Source organism: Hypanus sabinus, chromosome 25, assembly GCF_030144855.1.
Source record: "Hypanus sabinus isolate sHypSab1 chromosome 25, sHypSab1.hap1, whole genome shotgun sequence".
Taxonomy (NCBI): Eukaryota; Metazoa; Chordata; class Chondrichthyes; order Myliobatiformes; family Dasyatidae; genus Hypanus; species Hypanus sabinus.
The window spans coordinates 25,143,342-25,171,320 of NC_082730.1; the positions used below are offsets into that span (position 1 = coordinate 25,143,342).

The 27,979-nt window shown below is 41.9% G+C and overlaps 1 protein-coding gene across 3 annotated transcripts in view; it reads right to left on the bottom strand.

Annotated features, from left to right (window-relative positions):
- srgap2 (SLIT-ROBO Rho GTPase activating protein 2) overlaps positions 1 to 27,979 on the bottom strand; it is a 181,717-nt gene that overhangs the window by 63,724 nt on the left and 90,014 nt on the right. For 2 of the 3 annotated variants that reach the window (XM_059950347.1, XM_059950346.1), the window contains 2 exons: positions 11,135 to 11,330; positions 7,130 to 7,292 (listed from right to left, as the gene is read on the bottom strand). In XM_059950347.1, coding sequence (XP_059806330.1) covers positions 7,130 to 7,292; positions 11,135 to 11,330 — 359 coding nt within the window. Of the gene's footprint in view, positions 1 to 7,129; positions 7,293 to 11,134; positions 11,331 to 23,279; positions 23,353 to 27,979 lie in introns of those variants that run through there. The other variant, XM_059950348.1, reaches the window with a different exon arrangement.

Below are 27,979 nucleotides of genomic sequence, written 5' to 3' on the forward strand. Positions count from 1 at the left end.
AGGCAGATAGAGTTTTGAAAGGCTGAGGAACTGAGGGTTTTGTGGAACTGGCACAAAAGAGGAGTATAATCTTAGGCCAGATCACTCCTGATCACATGGGACCAGGTGGTCAACTTCATGTTTTATTTTTGGGAAATTTAGACTTCTCAGTGGGCCGTACACAATAATAAAAGGATGCCTTGAACTTAATCCAAATTGACAAGCTCTTGAGTTATGCCTATGTTTAAATAATGCCCACACAACTGCAAAGCTCTAACAGCGAAAATCCAGGACTGGACATCTAAAATTAAATAACTGCAAGGGAAAGAACACTGCAAGAACAAGTAGAGAGGGGTGGGGTAGACAGAGATAAAGTTAGAGAAGAAAAAGAGAAAAACTAAAGCAGCTAAAATTACGTTTGTAGAAGATACAAATTACAGAATTAAGATCAAAATAACCTTCCAAAAGTTTATTATTGCTTAATAAAAAACAAAACCCTGTCACTGAGGCCTTTTACACTGCAATGAGTTCTACCCAGCTGAGTGTAATGAAGGTCCCTGCCTATTTGACAGAAGGTCCCACATCAGCAAAGGGCAGATTAAGAACAGTTCCTCAGACAAATCTGCCTTTTGTTTGCCTCTGCTGCTTAGGCAGCGCACAAGAAAGATGACATGGGGCAACTGACTCATTTCCCGATTCCCAACACTTTTGCATTAACTACAAATTAGAAGTCATGAGTTTAGTTCATCCACTTGCTCGGACAAGAGCCAGTAGTGTTAAAAATGCTCAAAACCATCCAAGGCTAAGCATTAATGTTATTGAAACAGTTATCAAAACACTACTTATGTTTCAAGGGCTGGTAAATTAGCATAGAAGGACTGGAAGAAAAGTATTTCTGGATGTTAAAGGGCAAATTAGCAGCTAATACAATGATTTCAGAATCAGCACTACCCAGTCATGGAAGAATATGGAACCATACTACATCATTGTCTGAGAGAATGCCACATTTCAGGGTGGGGCATGGGAGGATTAATGCTCAAAGAAAGTGGAGAGAATGCAAAGGTGTGTCATATACAAGAATAAGATATTATATACATATATAAAACATCAGCTTTAAGCAGCAATATTTTGAGAGTATTCAAGACACATAGAAAGTAGTAATTTTACTAACTCAGTTCTCCAGCCCAGAGCGAGATATTGCACTTGTACATGCAGAATATAAATTTCACAACTTTTCCTGAAAATTACCTTTAACCTCTGCTGATCTGCTTATCTGTGACCTTCCTACACGCTACAATTTTATGGCAGTAAATTACACTGATGAACAGCGATGCTCCTTATGGCAAAGGACAGCATCACAAAGTGGGCAGGACCACTGTGGTGCCATCCTTTGCCATTGTGGCTGACATACCTTCGAGTGCGGATAGGAAGAGCGTGCACAGGAACGGAATTCTGACTTGGAGAATTATGCGCTCAATTTATGTATGATAAATTTATTGATTATATGGGGCTCTCAACCCTGCAACATTCAATGAAGTAGTGAGAAATCTGGAGGGGAGTCGGTTCTCGTGCCTTCTTCTCTCGTCCTTCACGTTAGCACAAGCCACCAGTTTGGATGTGCTTGGGTGAATTACTATGGCATATTTTTGTTGATAGTACAGACAGCAACTAAGACAGCCTGGTGACAGAAAGACTAAGTGTTTTTAATAGCACTAAGAACTGCGTGGCATGGAGCCAGCAACTTGAGTCTGTGTGGCAGGGAATCTTTTTGGTGTACAATTATTAAAGTAAGTGGAGAAAGTTCAGGCCTACTCCTGCCTGCGTATTGTATACCGTGGAAAGACTTGGGATTTAGAGTATGTGCCATTGACTACATGACAACTTACTTATGACCTTTGGGTCACTGCCAAACAAAAGGCAATTTTACCTCCGAAGCCAACCATAATCTGCCACAAACTCCTTGTTGAAAAGGACTCTCCCACCTCCAAAATGTAAGCGTTATTATGAGGAAGGATTCAAACAGAGGTGAATGGACTAAGAACCAAGCCAGTGCACAATCCATTCGCCAACAAACTACGTTCTTGTGCTTACTGCAAGCATATGCGTTTCATCTGTTTCCAACAGCAATAGGGTTTAAATGGAATGGAGATTTCCCCCACAAAGAAAAACAAGGGCTATATTTCAATGAAGAACATGAGGCAGGAGCTGGGATTGACAGAGACACCTAGTCAGCAATTCCCCTGTTTCAACTTCCACTTTTACACACAGAAGTCTAAACAACTTCTCCTTTTAGTCCAAACTCCGTGCGAATAACCCATGCAACATTTGCACAAAATTAATGCCAAGTGTGGAACTCTGCAAAATGTAGAGCATCAACCATTGGCCCATGTAAATATGGCCTAAGGTAGAAGGAATCAATTTTAGAAAACCTAGTACGTTTATTTTTCAGCATAGTCCCCTCCTACATTTACACACATAGTCCAGCGGCTGTGGAGCATACAGGTCTTGGACCTCCTGAAAGTGTCCACAGCAGGGGTAATTGATAAGTTAATGGCCTAAAGCAGAAGGAGATGAGTTATACAGCTCTCATTACATGCACATGCAGTTCAACTCTTTGGGTGATTTTGTAGAAAGTTTGAAGTTACTAACTCATCTCCTTCCACCTTAGGCCACAAACTTATCAATCACCCCGATGAGTTATTAACTTCAAACTTTCTGCATAATCACTCAAAGAGTTGAACTACATGTTCATGTAACGAGAGCTGTATAACTCATCTCCTTCTACCTTAGGCCACGAACTTATCAATCACCCCTGCTGTGGACACTTTCTGGAGATCCAAGATCCGTATGCTCCACGACCGCTGGACTAAGTGTGTAAATGTAGGTGGGGACTATGTTGAAAAATAAATGTGCTAGGTTTTCTAAAATTGACTCCTTCTACCTTAGGCCATGAACATATTAATCACCCCCTTGTATTGTAATGGGATTTGCTTTATCATTCAGTGTGCAATCATTCCACTTAGCTACGATAACAGATTTTACTCTTTGAAGTTTCTTGTGTTCTTACAAGGCAATCATGTAACAACTGTATATTCTAACAATGCTGAAAGTTCTCATGTATATATTTTCATGTATTTTCAAAGTCCTCATGCTTCATGTATCTATTTTCAATAGGCAGATGAAAGATAAAGTTGAGTGCTATGACACATTTGAGTGATATGGATACATTTTTATTAACTGTTTCTGAATTAAATAATATATATAATTTATCTTTGTGAATGAAGGGTTGTTTTGCTAACTGGAGTCTGGAGTTTTAATTTTAAAGGTTGATAGTGTTAAAAGGTTGACAGTGTGTTTGAGTTCCTGTTGTATTTTAAGACCCTCTTCATTTTTTCCCTAATATCCCCTTTTCTAGCCCATGGGTGGCAGGTGCACTAGGACGGTATCAGATGCCATATACTGTAGAACATAAACTGTCAACTCCCGAGACGTCTGTTTACCAAGCTTCATCAATAATAATATTTAGTTCCTGGTGTGACTAACCACAAAAGAATTGACCTGCAAATCAATTAATCAGCAATTACTTGGGTGGTTCAATACATTCTTCAGTATGCTTCATGTATCTACTTTCAATAGGCTGATGAAAGATCAGGTTGAGTGCTAAAGTGGACAAATGTTTATTAACTACTTCTGAATTATGTCACACTGTTAATTTCTAAGGATCACTGGACTTTTCCTCTCCTCTACCCAATGATGGCAAATCTCATTACAGAACCTGCCCTGCTGCTAAAATTGATGGCACCTGTTGCTGTATATACCAGCAATCATTATCACGTTCACCCAATGTTGCAAAGCAAGTTATCCAGTCACTGCCAACATGCAGCTGTATGGGAGTTTGGTGTGCACATCTTCATAAGTGTTTCCTGTATAACAATGGAGACTGCTCATCCAAAGCACTTAATTGGCTGGGAAGCTCTCTGAGATGCCCTGAAGTTATTAAAGATGCAAATTCCTTCTGACCTGTTACTCTACTTTAGCAGGACATTTCACAATTTTTTTTCTATTCACAAAGCATAATATGGGTACTGAATTCTGTTGAGGACATCGGACTTGTAGGGAACATCATTACTGTATAAAAGTATCACCATACAAAACAAGCCCCAGACCATTTGAACCAGTTTCTATGAGGATTTATTATGCAAAAAAAAAACACCTTTGCATTACCCTCCCAATCAGAATTTAGCTCCAATCACAGCTGTCAAATTAAATCATCTGCTTTCTTTCCTTACAAGACAGACCGGTCCTGTTTTTCCAAATAGCACACACAAAATGCTGGAGGAACTTGGCAGGCCAGGCAGATCCATGGAAAAAAATTACAGTTGACGTTTTGTATCGAGACCCTTCTCTTGTTGTTTTCTGTTTCTTCCAATAACTCTTCCTGGAACTCTAAGTTATGCAGATAGAGCAAAACCCCTATGAAGTTTAGGGTTATTAATGGACTGAATGAATTATAATGTGTCCTATGAAGAAAATCGTACTTCAGATTTAGAAGCGATCTATTACCCATAAGTTACAGAATTTGTTCCTATATTTATTCATATTTCAGGCCCTTCAAACCATTTTCAGATGATAGCCTGGCTGTGTAAAGAGCTCGGTCCCATCAGTTCTTGCCACCGTCTGCAATCAGGACCAATTCTGAATAGAAACAATTTCAGAACTGAAATCTTTAAACCAATTAACACACACAAATTGCTGGAGAAACTCAACAGGCCAGGCAGCAGCTACGGAAAAGAGCACAGTCGACGGTTCAGGCCGAGACCCTTCAGCAGGACAGGAGGGAAAAAAGCTGAGGAGTAGGTTTTAAAAGGTGGTGGGGAAGAGAGAAACAGAAGATAATAGGTGAAACCTGATGGGGGAGGGGTGAAGCAAAGAGCCGGGAAGTTGATTGGTGAAAGCGATACAGGGCTGGAGAAGGGGGAGTCTGATAGAAGAGGACAGAAGGCAATGGAATAAAGAAAAGGGGGGAGGAGCACCAGAGGGAAGTGATGGGCAGGTAAGGAGATAAGGTGAGAGAGGGAAAAGGGGATGGGAATCGTGAAAGTGGGGGGCGTGCATTACCAGAAATTTGAGAAATCAATGTTCATGCCATCAGGTTGGAGGCTACCTAAATGGAATATAAGGTGCAAACACGAGGAAATCTGCAGATGCTGGGAATTCAAACAACACACACAAAATGCTGGTGGAACACAGCAGGCCGGGCAGCAGCTATAAGGAGAAGCACTGTCGACATTTCTGGCCGACGAAGGGTCTTGGCCCGAGATGTCGACAGTGCTTCTCCTTATAGATGCTGCCTGGCCTGCTGTGTTCCACCAGCATTTTGTGGAATATAAGGTGTTGCTCCTCCAAGCTAAGTGTGATATCATCATGGCAGTGGAGGAAGCCATGGGTAGACATATCGGAATGGGAATGGGAAATATAATTAAAATGGGTGGGTACCAGAAGATCCCTCTTGTTCTGGTAAGTAACTAATTAGCATCTGCACGGTAACTGTAGGAGGAAAGTGGCAGTACTCCCTTAACTACATTTCTTGCTGATACAGACTACCTCTGCGAGTTAATATTGTCATTGCCTTAAAACATGTAGCAATGGTTGAAATTTTACAAAGTAGACACATGACCCCAATGGTGTCCTAGTGAACATGTACATTTTGGAGTCTGTCAAAGTGTATAGCTGCCTTGTGCCAGAACAACCTGAAGTCAGGCTTTGTAGAAGAGAGACCAGTTAACAGTCAGGATTTTATTTTAAAGTGAGCTCCCATTTAGATGTATACAGGATGAGTTTTGGACAGGGTGGGTCTCTGATGCCAAAGCTGTTGAAATCAAAACCAGAAGCAGGGAAAGAAAGAAGGGGCAGGCAAAAAAACTCCCACATAGTCTCAATTTATTCCTCCCATCTGTCAAACACACCCAGAAAAGTCTGTCTGATTTATTTCGTCTTCTTCATTTTCACTCTAAAGAATAGCATGTGTAACACAAATAAATTACTTTTCCAACAATCCAGTTTGCAAAGGAACTTTACAGCTTGAAAACAGGTGTGTGCTAAAGGGATGAACAGGAATTTCTCCTGCGCATTATCTAATATTAGAAACCATCCAGACATAAAATCTGCTTCAGCTTTAAGACCCACAACTCCATGACAACAGACTGATCAAATAAGGAAGCTGCTAAATAATGTACATGGAGCTCAGAAAAATGGAGGGCTATGGGTAACCCTCGGTTATTTCTAAGGTAAGGATGTGTTTGGCACAGCTTTGTGGGCCGAAGAGCCTGTATTGTGCTGTAGGTTTTCTATAATCCTGGAAAACTTGTTTAGTTTTATTTTCCTAAATCATATTAATCTTCCTAAATCCCCTGAAATAATTTTTGGATGCAGACGAATATCTTAAAAGCTACACAATAAGGCTAAGACATTGGTCTAATTTTCTTCTTTTCAACCCATCAAATCTGCTCCACCATTCAATCATGGCTCATTTAGTTTCCCTCTCAACCCCTTTCTCCTGCCTTCTCCCCTTAACCTTTGACACCTTTACTAATCAAGAACTTACCTGACTGATGCTTGCTTGCCATTGTTAAACCATACTTTAATACTCAGTAGCCAATGAGAGACCTCTATTAAGATAATATGCAATCACTTCAATTCAACATCCTTTGATTTGTATTCTTCCTACCTTCCACTTCATTTTGGACTCATTTGATTGTGATCAACACTGTTCATGTACTTACCACTGATCTCATAAATTGCTATATTCATGATACCTACCCTGAAGAAAATAAGCCTTATAAATTTTCCATATTTTCTTTTTCCTTGGTCATGTACTACCTCGCTGTTTCCCCCTTTTTTTTGGCTCTTACTTTTTTTTAAATACTGTATATAATTTACTGCAATTTATAGTTTTTTTTAAAAGAGGGGCAAGTTGGAGGCATGGTGTGCAGACAGAAAACTATCCAGCAGGAGGTTACGTTCATTGTAAGGTGGACGGGGAAAAGAATAGATCATGGAAGTGCCTTACATTGTCGGCATCGCACCAAACAGGAGTGGACAGGAAAACAACTTTTCTGAGAATCAACAACATCCAAAAGCAGCCGCTCACCTTTTTGAAGAGGCGGACAGAGTCGTCACTGATTTGTGAAAAGCGAGGGATAATGTTGGTCAAGTAGATATCACTCAATGTGGTGTGGTCCTTGCTCTCCCTCCTGACCTGGTTCAGCAGCAAGTACCAGCAGTTCACAGGAGACAGAATGTTCTGGTCCTTCCTGTAAGATGTAAGGCAGTCAGGAGAAATAATGGAAGAAAATGACAAAGGAAGAACTTCTGTACAATACATCAAACCCACCAAAGCAAAACCTTTCAAGAGCTGCAGAAATACTTGACACTTTAAACGATGCCAGCACCAATTTTGCGCAGAACAAAAAATTCTACAAGCAGGCATTACAAAAAATAAAATTAAAAATTAGATGCTGTTTGCGGAAAGAGTAGCTGCTTCTCTGACAGTACAGAGCTCCCTGCACATATTTCAACATTTCATACTTGGGATATCTAGCACAAAACTCCTGACTTTCAGTATTTTACCTTCCTGTTTCCCTCTGATGCCAATGGTCAATCTTAACTTCTACTTTAGGAAAGGGAGTCTCAGATAGTGGTCAATTTGCAAGCTGAATTCAGGCTATCATCAGTAAATGTCACTTTCACGAGAAATACCCAAGTTAATAATAACAACATTAATTAAACAAAAAAAAATTGCCTAGCTCCTTGCATATTTCATGTGTTTATTTCTGGACCATGATCACTGCAAACCACAGCCTGTAATTTCCCTTTGAGAGTTCTGCTTCTGAACCATCTGTACCGCCTGGTGTTTTTGTGGTATCCTGAAGGATTTGGCAAACTGCACTCTTGAGAATGCAGGTATGGCCACGGCGGCCATTGCTGGAGTAGACTTCAGGCCAGCTTGAAACCTCAGGTCAGATTGAGGTGGAAGTGCTCCCGCCTATGAATGGAAAAGGAACCAGCATTTAGCCGATTTAAGCGTCAAACCAGGTAACAAAGATTAAGGAGTTCAGGCCAAGGGCGGAGGACGAACGGGTGATCAATTCACAACTCCACGAGGCTTCAATCGCCTCAGCGCCCAACTGGCTCTGCAGCTGCTGACTCACTTTCAGGGACTCCGCAGTCCACACTCTCTGTTTTATTTGTTCTTTTTAATTGATCGCGCGATTTCTTTTTTATAATCACATTAGACGTTTGATGGTCTTGTGGGGCTTTTTGTGGATACTAGCTGTGTTTCCTTGTTTTGTGGCTGCCTGCAAGAAGGTGAATCTCAAGGTTGTATATGACAGATGTACTTTGATAATAAATGTACTTTGAGCTTTGAACATTATAAAACATTCAGTCAGCTCTTGTGTTTCACAGAACAGAAACAATTAAACTTCTGTATCTCAAATGGAACTAGTGGAATCAACATCAGCATTAAGATATTTTTCCACATTACGTGCAGCTTTTCTACAAGATGGTTATCCAACAAAAATTAAGCCACCAGATAATTACTGGGTTAGAAGACCAAAAGCTCTTCTTAAAATCTCTGTTCAGGTTTATGGGAAAAATGTTACTTCCCCTGATATTTTAAGAGTCATCCAAATGGGTAAATGTAGAGCAGGGTTCCTAACCTTTTTTTATGCCATGAACATTATCATTAACTGAAGGGTCTGTGGATCCCAGGCTGGGAGCCCCTGATGCAGAGTCTTGGTCATTTCTTAATTGGCTGGGACAATCCGAGGATCAATAAAAACGTGGTGGAACGTGAAGCTAGGGCAGCTGAACAAAAGTGATCACGTGGTGAAAGTTCCAAAAGCTTAAGTCAGAGTTGGAACCCTTAAGTGCTGGAAGAGCTAACGGTTCAAGACGGGAATAACCAGGACATAAAGATTCTAAGTACAAGCGTAGACTTGGCCGTAAGGAGAATGTGGGGATGTTCTGAACTTTCACATTTTTGTGAGATCCCCAAAACCCATCCCCGCCACAGAGGAAACAGAGGCTAGAGACACACTGCAGCTGTGCACAGATGGGAAAATTAATTCCGGCAATGCACAGAACTCTGTGACGTATTGGGGATTTTAAGGTAACAGCCATGATTCAATCATTGCTCTCTGTCCTCCGAGTTAGAAGGTTCAAGATTATCTGTCACGTGTACATCAAAACGTACAGTGAAATGAAATAACTTGGAATTCAAGTTCCTCTTTGCACAAAAGTTTCGATACAGCACTAAGGAACTGCTTGCACTGCCTTTTAAGATGAGAAGTTAAGCTCAAGCCTCCCAGCTGGATGCAAGTGATCCTACTAAACTATTTTGAACGGTATGGGAATCCAGACTGACGCTTAACCCTTTAACTGCTCACACTATTACAGATTACTGCTTGAAAAGCCTTAATGTAGATAAATTGGTTATTTATCCCAAGAGTACAATATCAACCATCCTTTAAGATATTCTTGAAAGTTCTTTGGAAGGCCCAGAGGTCAAGAAAAGGTGAATTCAGTGAGAATCAAGGTAATGAATTAAAGTGTCACACAAAATAAAAAGTGTATTTCTGTTGCAAGCATTACTCCCTGTGGTGGATGTGAAATAACGCCTGCTCTAAAAGCCATCTGCTTATTATTCAAGGTTGCACAGACTAAAGAGTTTTCAACAATAGCTTCCTTTAATCAAAAATCACTGCGATTCCCTAGAACAGGATCATGCAGATGGTTTATTACTTAAATGTGCTTTGCAAGTGCCGATGGTGCCCGGAGTTTTTGGGACACTGACTCCAGAGTACATCAAGCAGAGCTCTCCAAAGATCCCACTTGCACTCTGATGCTCATGCAGCCCAGGGCTCCCCACTCAAATGACCCAGTGTGCTCCTTTGTCCTCGGCCGGGCAGAAGAAGGAAATGCAAATGAAAATGGAACAAATTTGTTTCCTGAGGTGGGGAGAGGGAAATAGTCCCAAGTGCTTCAGCAGCTTATCTATCTGAATATAGGCTGGCATCGAAACAAAACACAAATTACGTGAAACCGCTTAGTAAGGCATATCTGCACCACATTGCATCCATAATATTTCTAAACGAAACCGTGACAGAGGTCCCCAAGCAATTAACAGCCTTCACAGATCTCCTGCCAGTCTCGGGTCATGTGCATGTGGCTGCGCTGCTAATGGGAAATCTCGGTGTCAAGAGAGTCTCCTTCCACTCAAGCGGGTCGGTGCTTAAGATCAACATTTTGGCGCAAAGTTAATAAACCTCTCTTTTGCACTGGGGTTTCGGAGCGCAGCACTGCTCCCTGACCTGCTGCGTTCCCAAGGCAACTGGGGTTGGGTTGGCGTTGGAAGCTCTTGCTCAGAAATCAAAATTGAATTGGAAAACCGAGCTGCAGCGCGTCAGCAGACTGCTGAGGTTGTAGATGTCGTCAACGTTTCCAATCTTCTCAGGGACACACCTATATATTTGTTTGCATTGTGTAAATATAAGTAGATCCAGTGGTCTATGTTATGTCTTGCTGTGGCTGCAGTGCAATCTTTGTGAGCTTTGAGATGTTAGGCAAATATTAACAGTCAATGTGAAACCAGTTTTGAAGATCAGCAAGAAAGTAAAGCAATGACTTTTCTTCTGAGCTTAAGATGGGATGTGTCTGTAACAAAGTCAAAATTGTGGCTAAGATTTCGAAGCTTGAGTTCAATTGGCTAAGTTCTTCAGTATATGCACAATGCTCAGTTTTAACACAGCACTTTCAATATAACCTCCAGAGATGCTACTCCACAGCATCTCTTGTACAATGGAAGTTCACTGCCAATGTGTTTGATTACCTTAAGGGTTAAAATGCAAGGTTTTATCCCCTTGCATTGAACTCACACTTGTTCAGATACTCCCATCAAAAATACTTGTCAACATTTCACACATCACCTTGCTGAAAGCAGTGCGATTTAAATACACAACATGGTCTGCTGCATCTAATTGAGTGGTTTGGGGTATTTACGTACAGAATAATAGACACAAATGCAAATTGCAAGCCACAGTTTAATTGAGGAATTTCACTGGGTATCTGTGGATTTAAATTGTGCGTCACATACTTGAACTGCAGGTGATCCTTTGTGCTCCTAGTTTTGGCCATGAACCGCTCAGCTAATTTCTCTAGGTTCCTCGAGTAGTCCATCTCAATCTCCGATTTTTTCCGGAAGAAGTCTTGCAGGTCCTGAAGCAGCTGGACCCTGGCCTCTGACTGCTGGTCCAAGCATTTCAGTTGTTCCAGAAGCTGGGCTCGAATTTCTAAAGTAAAAAGAAATGTATATCATGATTCAACGGATAAACTTAAGACTCTGACTGGCTTAGTGGTGTCGCTATTGTGGTTTTCATTTTAAATTTATTAATTCACAAGACCCAAGTAATGCTGGACTATCAACATTTATTGTCTACCCCTCCTTCCATTCCTACCATGGTCCATCCTCCTCTCCTATCAGATCCCTTCTTCTTCAGCCTTTTACCTTCTGCACCTATCACCTCCCAGCTTCTCACTTCACATCCCCCTCGTCCACTCACTCACCTTCCCCCTTCTCCTGGCTTTACCTTTCACCTGCCAGCTTGTACCCCTTAGCCTTCCCTGCACCTTCTTACTCGGGCTTCTTCCTCCTTCCTTTTCAGTCCCGATTAGGGTCTCAGCGCAAAATGTCAGCTCTTTATTCCCCTCCATAGTTGCTGCCTGACCTGCTGAGCATCAGCAGAATCTCTTGTGCTATTGAGCACCCCTGACTGGCCCTGAAATGAGTAACCTGGTATCTAAAACTCAACCAGTGCTGTGGGTCCAGGATTATATCTGCAGAATAGTAAGAATGGCAGCCTTCCTTTTACGAATTAACAATAAACTGGACTGGTCAAAGAACACTGAGGCTGTCTACAAGAAGGGTCAGAGCCATCTCTACTTCCTGAGGAGACTCTGGTCCTTTAACATCTGCCGGACGATGCTGAGGATGTTCTATGAGTCTGTGGTGGCCAGTGCTATCATGTTTGCTGTTGTGTGCAGGGGCAGCAGGCTGAGGGTAGCAGACACCAACAGAATCAACAAACTCATTCGTAAGGCCAGTGATGTTGTGGGGGTGGAACTGGACTCTCTGACAGTGGTGTCTGAAAAGAGGATGCTGTCCAAGTTGCATGCCATCTTGGGCAATGTCTCCCATCCACTCCATAATGTACTGGTTAGGCACAGGAGTACATTCAGCCAGAGACTCATTCCACCGAGATGTAACACTGAGCATCATAGGAAGTCATTCCTACCTGTGGCCATCAAACTTTACAACTCCTCCCTCGGTGTGTCAGACACCCTGAGCGAATAGGCTGGTCCTGGACTTACTTCCACTTGGCATAATTAACTTATTATTTAATTATTTATGGTTTTATATTGCTATATTTCTTCACTATTCTTGGTCGGTGCGGCTGTAACGAAACCCAGTTTCCCTCGGGATCAATAAAGTATGTCTGTCTGTCTTTACTAAAGGCCTTAATGAAACAGTTAACTTTTTTTTAATGGCCATCCTGTAGTTGCTTTTCCAGAATCACTTAATAAAATGAATTTAATTTGCCTAATTAACTCGGTGGAATTTGTAGCTATCTTCACATCAACTGTAAGGACTTCCAAAATCTTGTCTATTAGCATAATCCATCTGCTACCATAAACGGGCTTCTTATGGTTAATCCATTCTCTTTGAAAAGTGAGGACAACAGTCTGGAAGTCAGTGGACAAATCAGGCTGGATAGCTCTAAATGTGTCCCACACACAGATGTGGTCGCCCAACTGTACCTTCCACTTGTAAAGGCAGAGAGCCCAGTGAACTGATCACCCAATCCAACAAACCCCTGGTGAGATACAGCAGGCCTTTAATCATCTCTGATGTCTCAGATGGTCAAATATTTAAGAAACATTCAAACAGACCCAAAACAATTTGAAATGAGATAAAAATCATTAAAAATTCATATCAAAATAAATAAATTTAATTAAAACACTTTAAAACACAGATTAAAAACTTTAAAATGAACTGATTCAATTTTGGGCTCATTGACCCTGTCCTACTCTCCCTCATACTAACTATCATAAAGACAACTTGCTTGTAACTCTCTATGTTATGAATATACTCAATGACTCTGCTTTCAGAGGACAACACACACTCATAGAGAATTGAGAAGAACCACAATTCTCAGGCAGAAATTTCTCTTCAGGTCCAGATTAAGCACTCATTGTGCTACAGTTCCTCATTCCAGTAACTCACATTAGGGAAAGCATTCTCTGTTAATCCCCCTCAAAATCTTTTAAAGAAGATCCCTTCTTTTTCTTCTAAATTTGAATTAGCACAGGTCCTACTTGCCCAAGCTCTTCATCTCAGGAATCACCAAATGAACTACTTCTAATGAAGTAAATCCTTTTTTAAATATAGAGAGCAAACTATATGCAATACTCACGAGCTTCCTGCACGTCCTTATCAACATTTATACCCCATATCCTTTGCAATGAAAGCCAGCCTTCCGAAGGCTTCCTAATTACTTGCTCTACTTGTACGCCAAACCTTTATCTTTCACGTACAAAGACTTCTGCAAACATGCTTTGGTATGACAACATTTTATTATCTCACTCTATTCTTCCATCCAAAGTGGATAGCCTCAATGGTGAATCCAGCAACAGAGCAGTTAGTAGTGAGGTTATCCACCGTTTAAGAGAAGGTTAATGGGGGGGGGGGGGAATTCAGAATGGGTGACCCAAAGGGTCTGTTTTCATGCTGTCTCTCTCCACGACTCCATGATATCTCTGACTTGTGCGTTTGACAGTATACAAGTAGAGGTCAGTATAACTTGACGAACTGCTGCAAATGTTACTTCGTCTGAAAAGTGTCAGCGAACACTGCTCTGAAAAGGTAATACATTCAGAGTTTGTGAACGGGACTCGATTCCATCAGTTCCATGAATGCAACCTGGTGGTTCGTTACGGTTGTTATAGCCAGAGGAAATATTGGGGATAAGTTCCCACTACCTATTAACTACTCTCGCTGGCGTGCGTCTCAAATAACCTCGGACAACCCCGTCCAGCTCCTAGCCTTAGCTACTAAGCCAAGCAGAACAATTTCCATTGACAGGAGAAGGGGCAAAGATGAGTTACTTGTGCTTCAGGTAGATGGGGCTCATCAGACATGGCTGGTTGGCAGCTCATCTAGGAGAAGAAAATCTCTAATCTCTAACCTCCGCTGCTTTACCCATTCATGGGAAGGCTTCAGGAGTAAACCCAGAGGAAAATACAGAGCCAAAGACCCTAAGGCAGTTTAACAATTCGTGCGATGCTACTAGTGGCAAACTGTATCAATCTCTGTGGCTTCTTTGGAGTCATTAGCTGCATGGAAAGGGGGAGCCTGCTGCACAGTTAAGAGCTTGTTTTCCATGTTGTACTGCCCTGGCCTGCGTATCACAGAGACAGCTTGGACGCAATATTTATGGTCGACCCCGACCAACAGAGGCGGCACAGTAGCGTAGTGCTTTATGCTTTCTTCTTCAGCTGTCCATTGATTTTCGATGATGACTGAGGCCTGGGCAGGGTTGTATGGAAGAACGGCAGTTGCCCATGCTGCAAGTCTCCCCTCTCCATGCCACCGATGTTGTCCAAGGGAAGGGCACTAGGACCCATACAGTTTGGCACCAGCGTCGTCGCAAAGCAATTAAATGCCTTGCTCAAGGGCACAACACACTGCCTCAGCTAAGGCTCGAACTAGTGACTTTCAGATCACTAGACCGACGCCTTAACCACTTGGCCACGCACTTTATGCTTTACAGTACAGATGACCTGGGTTCAATTCACGCCACTGCCTGTAAGGAGATTGTACATTCTCCCCGTGACCAAGTGGGTTCCCTCTGGGAGCTCCAGTTTCCTCCCACAGTCCAAAGACGTACCGGTTGGTAGGTTAGTTGGTGATTGCAAATTGTCCTGTGATTAGGCCCGGATTAAACCAGTGGTTGCTGGGTGGTGTGACTTGAAGGACCAGAAGGGCCTATTCCACGCTGTATCTCAATAAATAAAGAGGGCTTCCGTGAATGCCACTTGGTAATCTACCTAGAATGTGTTGCCTCTCCAGCAGAAAAACTAGCACGACCAACTAACACACCTCAATAATCAGAACATTCAAGTGAGGTATGAACTGTACAAAAGACCTTTGGGGGAAGGCTGCATTGTCACGCCGCACCCTCTAAATCTCCTTTGTACAAAATGTACAAAAGGATGTGGCCTATTTGCTGTGTTTGAAAATATGAGATTATGTATTTTAAAGACAGGAAAGTATTAGTTGTAAATACTGTGTTGGCAATTTTGTTGTTGAGATAATGAGGGAAGTACATAAATTTTCTGGTGAACTTAAGTATTTAATTATGTTAAACAAAATATAAATCACTGCTAAAGTAGAGTGTAAAGTTTTGAGGAAGTTCTGTGCAGTACTATGCTATTGCTGGACAGTAAGACTGATGCCAAACCCAGCAGTTTCAAGAGTATGGCTTGAATAGCAAGACACAACAGGAAACCCACACTGAGCAGAAAGAAGAGGAATGAAGTTAAATTGTGCAACATTTTTATTCAGTTTTCTGATCCTTCTCTCAAAAAGCACCTCATAAATAAAAAAAAATTAGGGAACAAGTGATTTCAGCTTAACGTCCAGTTAGCCTTTCAGCAGGTGACAATACAGGCGCAAACTGGCTATTTTTTTTAAAGAGATACAGCATGGAACCGTCCAGCCCTCCAAGCTGCATTGCTAAAAACCTGCCAATTTGACCCTAGCCCAATCACAGGGTAATTTACAATGACCAATTAGCCTATTAACCAATATGTCTTTGGACTGTGGGAGAAAACCAGAGCAACTGGAGGAAACCCATGTGGACATGGGAAAGAATGTTAAAAAAAAACTCACTTACGGAGGACCATAAGACCGTAAGATATAGGTCTGCTCCGCCATTCATCATGGCTGATCCAATTTTCCTCAGAGCCCTAATCTCCTACCTCCTCCCTGTATCTCTTCACCCTGACCAATGGTCATAGCCATGCGTTAGGTGCAACAACCATAATGTGAAGGAAGCCTTTTCGATGACAGCATATTTGAATGGTAGATGGAGTGTACCAAGATAGATGGAGCTATTTACAGTTTCATTTAGCAAAGGGCCAAGGTAAGTTAAATAGTCATCGCCAGAGCTGAACTCCGAACTCCAAGGCCCCAAGCCGTAATAGCATTATGATAACTGCTATGATACTGGGGTGCTCCAACTTTGGTACCTCCTTGAAATAAAGGAAAATTAATTCATGCAGAATTTAAGACAAAGTCTTAAATTCCACAATTTTATTCCCTTGTTTATAAACCCTTTTACGATCTCTCTGCCTCCATCTCTGGAGACAGTCTATTTACTGATATCTTTTATAAATCCACTGACTCTCACAGCTATCTTGACTGTAACTCTTCCTACCCTGTCACTTGTAAAGATGGCATTCCCTTCTCTCAGCTCCTTCATCTCCACTGCATCCATCCTCGGGATGAGGCATTTTATTCCAGAACAACGGAGTTGTCCTTCTTCTTCAAAGAAAGGGGCTTCCCTCCCTCCACCATCAATGCTACCTTTAATCGCATCCCTTCCATTTCATGCATATCTGCCCTCACCCCATCCTCCAACCATCACACCAGGGATAGGGTTCCTCTTGTCCTCACCTACCACCCCACAAGCAGCATATAATTTTCCATAACTTCCGCAATCTCCAATGGGATCCCAACACTAAGCAGATCTTCCCTCACTCCCCGTTCTCCCTAGGGATCACTCCCTACGTGACTCTCTTGTCCATTCATCCAACCCCACTGATCTCCCTCCCGGCACTTACCCTTGCAAATGAAACAAGTGCCACACCTGCTCCGACACCTCCTCCCTCACTACCATTCAGGGCCCAAACAGTCCATCCAGGTGAGGCGACACTTCACCTGTGAGTGTCTCTTGGGGTCATCTACTGAATCCAGTGCTTCTGGTGTGACCGCTTGTATATCAGTGAGACCCGACATCGACCGGGAGACTGCTTCATCGAGCACCTTCACTCCGTCTGCCACAACAACCAGGATCTCTTGGTGGCCACCCATTTCCCATTCCCATTCTGACATGTTGTCCATAGCCTCCTCTACTGCCATGATAAGGCCACACTCAGGTTGGAGGAGCAACACCTTGTCTGGGTAGCATCCAACCTAATGCCCTCCCCACCCCCCCCCGGCACCATTTTGCCACTTCCCCATTCTTGCGTCTCTCTCACACCTCCTCTTCTTATCTGTTCATCACCTCCCTCTGGTGCTCCTCCTTCTTCCCTTTATTCCATAGCCTTCTGTCCCCTCCTATCAGATTCCCCTTTCTCCAGGTCTTTATCTCGTTCACCAATCAACTTTCCAGCTCTTTACTTCAGCCCTTCCCCTTTCCCAGTTTCACCTGCTACCTGTACTTCCTCCTCCCCTGCCCCCACATTCTCATTCTGACTTCTTCCCCAGTCCTGATGAAGGGTCTCAGCTTGAAACTTCAACTGTTTCTTCCCATCCATTAATGATACCTGACCTGCTGAGCTCCTCCAGCACACTGAATAGAAAGTCTGTCTGAATATATGCATCAAAATGTAAACAAGCAGATCTATATTCAAAAACTATCCGCAGGATTGGGAGTGTTTGTGCAGGATTCCCTGAAGGTTAATTTGCTTATTGAGTCTGCGGTAAGGAAGGCAAATCTGGTGTTAGTATTCATTTCAAGAGGACTAGAATATAAAAGCAGGGATGTAATGTTGAGACTTTATAAAGCACTGGTGCGGCCTCACTTGGGAGAAATGTGAGCAGTTTTGGGCCCCCTATCTTAGAAAGGATTTGCTGAAACCGGAGAGGGTTCACGAAAATGATTCCACGTTTGAACGGCTTGTCATATTTAGAATGTTTGATGAGGGGTGACCTCACTGGAAACCTATTGAATGGTGAAAGACCTTGATAGAGTGGATGTGGAGAGGTTGCTTCCTACAGTGGCAGAATCTAAGACATGAGGACACAACCTCAGAATCGAGGGGCGGCCTTTTACAGCGGAGGTGAAGAACCTCTTTCGCCAGATAGTGGCGGATCTGTGGAATTCATTGCAGCTGTGGAGGCCAAGTCTGATCATATATTTAAAGAGAAGGTTGATAGACTCTTGATTGGTCAGGGCTTGAAGGGATACAGGGAGAAGGCAGGAGATTGGGGCTGAGAGAAAAAAAATGGATCAGCCATGATGAAATGGTGGTGCAGGCTCTGCTCCTATGTCTTGTAGTCTTAAGCTCAGAGTTTTAAAAGTGCTCTTGGGATTTAGTGAGCCATTTAAATTCATTGAGTTATTTAAGCTCACATTTCATCTGGTGAGGTGTGCTTCTCTTTGAGCAGTTCATGCCACGTCCATGCCGATATTTTTACCCACTTACGCTGAACCAATTCAACCACATCAGGACTGTATCCTTCTGTGCCATGCCTGTTTAAGCGTCTATATAAATACCTCTTGACTGTAGCAATGCATCCGACTCTACCACCCCCTTTGGCAGCATGCTCCAGATGGTGTAAAAAAGCTTTCTCTTTACAAACATGAGGATGTCTGACGATGCTGGAAATCTACAGCAACACACACAAATCGCCGGAGGAACTTAGCATGTTAGGCAGCATCTAAGGTCCTAAGCTTTCTCCTTAGATACATTTTAAAACTCAAAACACAAACTGCTGGCAGAACTCAGCAGGCCAGACAGCGTCTATGGGAGGAGGTAGTGACGATGTTTCGGGCTGAAACCCTTCATCAGGAGTGAAGTAACATGGGATGGTCGAGGGGGGATAAGAAGTGGGGGGACTCCCATGTTTTTTTATATAATCCTACCATGGGAATCAAAGATTTCCACTATCTACCTCATTTACAACTCTCATAATCTTACAAGTCCTCCACAGCTTACCAATGCCCAGTTTACGCACAACCCATACATACTAGCAAGCATTAGGAGACAGACAGGACGGATTTGCCAGCTGCTGCAGGCATCTGTTGCTATGTGGGAACTCGGATCGCTACCACAGGCCCAACTTGCAAACTGTCATCGTTAGGAACGGTTCACAGGAATGGAAGCCTGCCAGAATCTGGGGAGGACCTGTAAATACCTCCATCACATCAGCCCTCGACTCCTTCACTCCAGGGAAAAGAATGCCAGTCCCTCAACTCCCTCCCCATAATCAACGTCCTCCATTGCAGACAACATCCTGGTGAATCTCTGCATTCTGTCCAGTGACATCACATCCTTCCAATAAGACGGCAACCAGATCTGCACACAGTACTAAACAGTGGCCTGATCAACATTTTGTAAAGTTGTAAAATCGTAGAAATTCTTATCAAATTCTATTATGAGCTTCACAATGAAAAAGATTACAGGACCCCGCTTTACAAAAGTTCGCTTTACGCCACTTTGCTTTTACTAAAGACCTACATTAGTACATGTTTTCACTAACCGAAAGAAATCCAAAGAGGATTTTCGCTTTTACGAAAAAAGATGCCCACTTTAAACTTGTGTTTACCTGGAGAAAGGCTACCACGACTGTGAAGCCTTGCGCAGGCACGTGTGTGCGCATGCGTGTACGTGCCGATTTTTTTTCTACAAATCGGTTTTGGCTAAATCTTAAGTTACACTGTACCTACATTATAGGCTGTGTATTTATTATATCATTCCTGCTTCTTCTATATGTTAGTGTTATTTTAAGCTTTGATACGCTATTTGGTATGATTAGATAGGTTATTTTTTGGGTTTGGGAACGCTCAAAAATTTTTCCCATATAAATTAATGGTAATGGCTTCTTCGCTTTACCCCATTTCGGCTTGCAGAAGGTTTCATAGGAACACTGTACTTTCGAATAGTGGGGGAAACCTGTATTAAAGTTCCAGCCCAAGCAATGTTTCGTGGCAAACAACCAAGGATGGACAACAAACACAGTGATACCTGCAAGAAAAATGGATCTTCAAAGGCCTTTGGGAGATTGAGGCAAATAAAGATGAGAGCAGTTCTAATAAATCCTTTCCATGAATGTTCATGGAGGAAACTGCCATTCTTACTTGGGCTGGTTTCATAAATGACATTGGAACCCAAGTAATTTAGCTGAGAGATAAATAAGTGATCTCTACATCACAAGCCTGAATAAAAAAAAACTTCATGTTAAGTATCGCAATTACAAATTATGATGTCCTTAACAGCACAGAAAGAGTTTACTCTGCCACAAACCCAAGTAAATATTGGAGAGACAAATGCAATCCTCTGCAGTCCTCATCCTAAAACTCTATTTCTCCACTATCAAGTCTGTCCCTTTTTTCTGACAAATTTATGAAACTGAACGTAGTATGTTAGGCATGATCCTTTGGCCCACTTACTCATGTCATCATGATGACAATGTTTTCTCATTTCTTAATACAGCTTGACTTTGTGTCAACTTATCTGGTGCTCAAATCCTCAACCAACTCTTTGTTACCTCTGTTCCAATGCACTCCCTTGCTCTATTGTTCATATATTTGACATCCAACATTGCTGGCCATGTGCAAACTTACATTACCCTGCACACTTATTATCCCTGCTGGCTGCACCTCTTTTAGGCAAAGGTTTGTTTTTCAATTTTGTGTCTTCAAAGTCTCATCTCTCTTGATATCCTTGGGCGCACAATCTCTGATTTCTTTGCACTCCTTCTATTCCATCCCTTTAATCATTCTGTAATTTATCTGCTTTATCACTGACAGCCGTGCCTTCAGCTATCGGGGCTCTTCGCTCTAGAAATCTATCCTTTATCCTTTGAGGCATCTCTCAAGGCCCAGCATCTGTTCTGATGTTACTTCTGTAGCTTAGTTCAAATTATTTTCAATAGTTTTGTGGTTAAATAACCTTCCAGATTTTACGCTAAGACATGTAAGTTGTTGACTCCATCCAAACAATTCCCAATTTCATCCAGTATCCTTGCTTTCACCCTGTTACGCTGCTAAATGGCTCACATTTTCAGTAACATTTATACACAATCTGATACATCTCCATTTCAGATAGTACTTTCCAGATCATAATGTCTTGATTAAATTTACTTAATTGAATAGCCACCTTCCTATTCAATAACAGAACAACTCTAATAGCATACTCATCTATGCTATTATACTGAGTATCTGAAATCAAACAACTATACACTATCCAAGTCTGCAATTTACAGAGAAATAGATCTTCAAAGGCCAAGATTTGCTCCATTAGGAAATTCTAATTCTGATAACCCTTCAGGCAAATTCCAATTTCTGTTTAGACTTGTGTGCGCTTTGCTCACAGAACAGTTGTAATCATACTTTGTTTGCAGCTACTTGGGCTGTGCCCAAGATTCTGGCAAGCACAAGCAGCAGGACATCTGGTGACCCTGTCAACAATTGATGGAGGCTGGGTAACTGCACGTCTGGAGGTCCGACTCTTACAGGGATCTGAAGAAGTAGCTTTTGTTGATCACCTCAATGATGTAAGGGTACTTAATCAAATGTATGCCTTCACATGTGTATGCCTTCACATGTTTTTCCTACTAGTATAAAAATGTTTTGGGCAAGTTTAAAGCTATTTCTTCAGAGTTCCAGCCAATACACAAATAAATCCCAACATGGCAGGATTTAACATCTTTGCTGAAGCAGCGATAGATCAGGAATAATTTTTTTAACAGCTGTCTGAAGGTTTAGTGGAGACTCTCAATTGTTATATAACTCCTGCAGTTTCTGTCTCCAAGAGAATGCAGCAACACTACTGGTGGAGCTGCAGGACATCGCTCAGCCTATTGCTCATGCATCAACCTAGATTCCGATCTTCTCGGACCCTGGAAAGTGCAGCAGCTGTGTCATATTGGAAGTGTGAGCAAAATTGCATTTTCAATACATATTACTGTAAAATTGAGGGCCAATCAATGCATTGGACCTGTCTGGCTCTAAAATTAGCTATTCTCCCCCTTGTACATTCTCTATTGCCATGAAAAGAATTCTTCTTCAGCTATTCATTCAACTCCCTTTAAAAAGAAAATGATTTAATCTATTCTTAGACTATAAGAGCATAAGATATAGGAGCATAATTAGGTTGTTTCGCCCATCAAACCTGCTCTGCCATTCTACCCTGGCTCATTTACTATCCCTCTCAATCCTGTTCTCCTGCCTGCTCACTGTAATCGTTGGCACCCTTACCAATCAACAACCTCTGCTCTAAATATACCCAGTGACTTGTCTTCCTCAGCCATCTATAGCAATGAATTTCACAGATTCACTACCCTCTGGCTAAAGAAATTCCTCCTCACCTCAGTTCTAAATTGATGTTCCTCTATTCTCAGGCTGCGCCCTCTACTCCTTGACTCCCCCACTAAAGGAAATATCCTCTCCACATCCACTCTGACTAGACCTTTCAATATTCAATAAGTTTCAATGAGATCCCTCCACATTCTTCTAAACTCCCGTGAGTACAGGCCCAGAGCCATCTGACGTTCCTCATCCAGTACTGTGCAAAAGTCTCAAGTGTGTATGAAAAAAATTGGTAAAGCAAAGATGCTTTCAAAAATAATGCAATGAAAAGTTTCTAAATATCAAAAAAGTTCTATAAAGAGCAGTAAACAATAAGAAAAGCACTACAGATCAAAATTTGGTGTGACTACCCTTATCCTTTAAAACTGCATCGATTCTCCTAACTTCAGTGTTGTGCAGTCTTAAAAGAAAGTCGGCCGGTAGGTTTATCCGAGCATCTTGGAGAACTTGCCACAGTTTTTCTGAAGACTTTTGCTGTCTTGCTTACTTCTGTCTCTCCAGGTAATCCCAGACTGCCTCGATGATGTTAAGATCAGGGAGTTGTGGAGACCATATTATCTGAAACCATGTAAAAAAAAACCTAGGGGGCTTTTTCATAGTACTCTACATTAACATTTCTCATTCATGGAATCATTCCCGTGACCCTCCTCTGGACCTTCTCTAATGTCAACACGTCATTTCTTAGATAGGGGCCCCAAACAACTCAGCATTCTCCAAGTGCATTCAGCCCAATGCCTCAGCATTATATCCTTCCTTTTGTAATCTAGTCCGCTCGAAATGAATACAAACATTGCTTTTGCCTTCCTTACACTCTCTTAGACTGCTGCCCAATTTGTTAAATAAAAAATATCAACTTTTAAATACCTTTACAGAAACGTATATATACATTCTTTATCCCTGAATGTTTCATTCTTCTGAGATCTTCCCAAAACTCCAATTGCTAATACGGTTTCTCTCCACTGCAGTAAAGCTCTAAAGAGAACAAACTGATGCATTTGGATATTTAAGATCTCCCCCCCCCCCCCCACCGGGCCATTCTGACTACCACTGCTATATGTTTCTGTTTCATGTTCATCAGATGATTACAACTTCCTCAATGAGCAGCTGGTGGGAGAAATTAACACAGTGAGAGGGAAGGCTTGTGAAACTAAGTTTATGAAGCTAAATTCAGTTACAAGTGCCAGTATTCAGATGACTTCTGCTTAGCTTCACTGCTGAAAATATAAATGGAAAAACCAAGGGAAAATTTCCCCATTTTGAAATGCTCAAGGAAAAATTCCCAGGTCATACAAGGAACTTAAAAAAAAACCCTTCTCCCTTTCTGAATTATATTATGTAATATGCTTGCTAACAAAACAGTAAAGAATTTTAAATTATTTTAGCAGTAAGCAAAGAATGGGGAGTGAGATATTGTCATTCAGACTATCATTTTAACTTTTTTTAGTTCACTTAGCTCCACCCATTTCCCTCCACTGCCCATGTACACCTCTACACTATAATGGACACCACCCACCCCAGTTAATGTCTTTCCATTCACAACAGGCATTCTTTCCCAATCTTGAGCTCATAGATGCATGAACTCTACTTTACAACCCACGTACATTCTCTTCTGGCACAAGTTCCAATCCACCCTGATTTGAGTGCTTCAAGCAAATTGGAAGCTGGCCTAGGGAAATTTGGATTAGAAAAATTAATAAACACTGAGGTAGTGATAATATGATCAAAGAGAGGAAAAATATGGATATTGGACATTAAGCAGGAAGGCAAGGAAGAAAACTGAAGAGGAATTGTAAAGACAGAATTCCAATGTACTGTATATATGGTAAGTGAGCACCATTAATTGAGAATACAGAGGACGCTTGATGAAAGGAGGTAAACTGGTAGGAAGCATGTTTATGCATGTTCGTACCAATTCACAGACTGGTCGGAAAGATGAAAATAAACTCCTTCAATCCTTTACCTTCACCTCTGACACCCCAAGACAGCAATTAACAATCTGTTTATTTTTGGCCAGCTCCCTTTCAGGATAAGGCATTTCATTGAGCCAACAACTCAAGGAGTAGCCTACTTAACAGAGTGTAGCAAACTTGATTTATTTTCCAAAGGAGATCTCCAGATTTATTTTGCTTTTTTTTGGACCATTCAACAAGACGGAAAGGGTCAAAAATTGCAAATTGGAGAAATAACTCTAGGTATATAAACTGATGGTGTGTAAACTGCAATGGAGTTTCAAGGGCAGGATTGAAAGCATTTTAATTTTTATGCTAAGCTGTTGGATGCTCAGGGTGTTCCAATATATTTCCCAGATAATGAGCATGTAAGTATTTGAAGACAAGGTCACAGAGAAGATTAATTTGATTGGATAGATCAGATTTTAGAAAAACTCAAAGAAAACATAATTTTGGGAAAAACAGATGACCTCAGTGCAGGGAGGGTCAACCACAGAAAAAAAAACAACAGAAAAAAAATCCCACTAATTATATGACAATCCCAACACACGTTTTGTTTAACCCCACAATAAAGCTTAAGCTGGTAACCTTCTGACTCATAGATGAGGAAGCTACTACTTATCTCACTCTGACAGTATCTTCAATGGAAAATCCTAAAAACATTCAGAGGAACACAGGCAATAAGGCTGCCTACAAATACTACTGGATTTATCTATGAATATTGAAAGTGCTATGACATTTTATAAAGGCCATAAAGGAAGAGGGAGTAAATCTGTACAAACACAGAGTCACAAAAAAATGTTTGTCAAAATTGCTTGAACATCTCTTTTGCAGTTCACAACTCCTTTGTGTCCCAAATGAACAACCTCCACCCACTCATTGCAAACTGCATTTAGAGGAATGTCAAAAGAATGATGTGACGGAATGAATGGGATGGTTCTGCACAGATATGTCCAGCAAACGCGACACATTTACCCAAGATGATGCCAGCTATGCTAACAATATAGGGGAAGAAATTGAAAAGTTGCTTAGAACGTCTAGCGTATCCAAACGAGTTTGCAGAATGCAACATATCATTTCCATCAAGGAGGTCTCAACACTGAACCAGAGGCCGTAGGCACCTGAACTGGAGTTGCACATCGTCAGGACCATGTTCAGGGGATTGACTAGACCTGTGGGTCTAGTCAAAGCATGTGGTGCTGTCAGGGGAATAAAGGAAAGGAGATTAGTACCAATCAATTCATTTGGATTGAGGGAGTGGAGAGGGTAAACACCCAGGACTAATTAGTGCTAGGATGGGCAGGGAATCTGGCCTACTGAAAGCTTAGGATCTCTGGAGGGGTGAGAAGGTGCAATGGGGGTGAACAGTCATTGATCAAATTGAATCTGGGGCCTGATGATCTGTGGAACGGGGAGTGCAGTCACAAGGCTGATTAAAGCACTGAGGAAGATTGGAATCATTGATGCGAGTAGGTGTTCAGGGCCATTTACCCGCCTCTCACTGGCTGCTGTCGGAGGAGGAGGAGGAGGAGGAGGGTGCTTGCATGTGATGAACCGTCTTTCCCTCTCGCTCGCTGCTCCCAGAGGAAGGTCCCTGCGTTCAAATGATCTCTCTCTACCTTTGATCCTGTTGAAGGATGGTGCCAGAGTTCTTGTCCAAGGTTTAATTGATGCAACTTGTGGACTGTACCCTGTATGATGCGTTTCTGGTTTCTGGCCGCTGCTTTTTGCTTTGCTGCTATTTTGGACTTTGGATCGGGGTATCACAGATAACGAACACTGAGCTGAACTGAAATATGCCCGTACTCTGCCAATTTTGTGTTCTATATTCTGTGCTTGCCGCTCGCTCTTTTTGTTGCCGTTTGCACAATCTGGTTTTCTTTGTGCATGTAAGGGGGATGGTTGATGTTTTTCTTTGAACAGGTTCCACGGTTTTCTTCGCTTCATGACTCTCTGTGAGGAAGACGAATATCGGGGTTGCATACTGCATACATATTTTGATAATAAACGTACTTTGAACCATGGGTTAGAAGGGTCCAATGATGGGAGAGGTTTGTGAGGAACATGACAATGGAGGGGGGGGGGGAAGAAAGTGCGATGGAGGAGGGAAGTACAGTGGGGTAGAAGTTGGTAAAAGGATAAGGTGGGGTCACTTTACGTGGATTCCAATCCAGTGGTGGTGAAGACCCAGCTGCTGTGAGGGTTTTTTCCCTGAGGCAATTTATTCTTCTTTTTGCCAAAACACTCAAAAAGGAGTGGTGGAAATATAATGGATACACATCAATGGTGCTGAGGTCGAGCGGGTTGAGAGTTCCAAGTTCCCAGGAGTGAACATCACCAATAACCAGCCCTGGTCTAACCAGGCTGACAGCAAGTCCAAGAAAGCTGAGCAGTGCCTCTACTTCCTTAGGAAGCTGAAGACATTTGGCATGACCACTTGGTCACATCAATTTTTAATCGACGCACAATAGAAAGCCTGCTATCCAGATGCATCATGGCTTGGTATGGTAACTGCTCTACCCACGACCACAAGTGTTGTGGACACAGCCACACACACCACGGAGACTAGTCTCCCCTCCATTAACTCCGTCACGTCCTCTTGCTTCCTTGGTAAAACAGCCAGCATAATCAGAGATCCTGTCCGCCCAGGATATTCTCTTTTCTCTCTCCTCTCATTGGGGATTAAGATACAAAAGTGTGAAAGCACTTACTACCAGGCTCAGGGACAGCTATCAGAAGTCTATTAATGCCTAGTACGACAAGACCTCACAATCAATTTTTGTGACCTTGAACCTTACTGTCTACCTACTCTGTTCTTCTCGGTATTGTAATGCTTTATGCCGCACTCCGTTATTGTTTATACCTTGTACTGCCTCAATGCATTGTTGTAATGAAGTGATCTGTACGGACAAGTTTTGCCCTGTACCTCAGTACACATGACAATAATAAACCAATTTACCAATCAAGTAGTGTTAGTTCAAAATGCACCATAGAAGCATTAAAATTTAACTTCAACTAAAAATTTGAAAATTAGAAAAAAATCTAGTCTTGGTAATGATAATCAAGAAACTATTTTGTTATAAAATATTGTATCTTTCAAGAAAGAAATGTGACAACCTTACCCCTTCTGGCTCATATGCAACTCCAAAACCACAGGAATTTGATACTTGACTGTCCTCTAAATTGGCCTAGAACAGGAGCTCCCAACCTGGGGTCCATGGATCCCTTAGTTACTGGTATCGGTCTACGGCATAAAAAAGTTGGGAACACCTGTCCCAGAAACTGCTCAATGTTAAAGGAAAGAAAGATAAAAATGAACAAACATTCTATCAGTGACATAGGCACTGAATGTGAACACAGCAACGTTACTTCTCCCACAGTCAACCTTGCAAGATTCTCATCACAAACCTCCGAGGCTGCGATTCACATTATGTTACTAACCTTCAACCATCAGGCTCTTGAACCAAAGGGGAAAACTTCACTCAGCTTCAGTTGCCCCATCATTGAAATATTCCTACAACCAGTGGACTCACTTTCAAGGACTCTTCATCTCATGTCCTTATTTATTGCTATTTATTTATATTTGCTTTTGCACAGTTTGTTGCCTTTTGCACT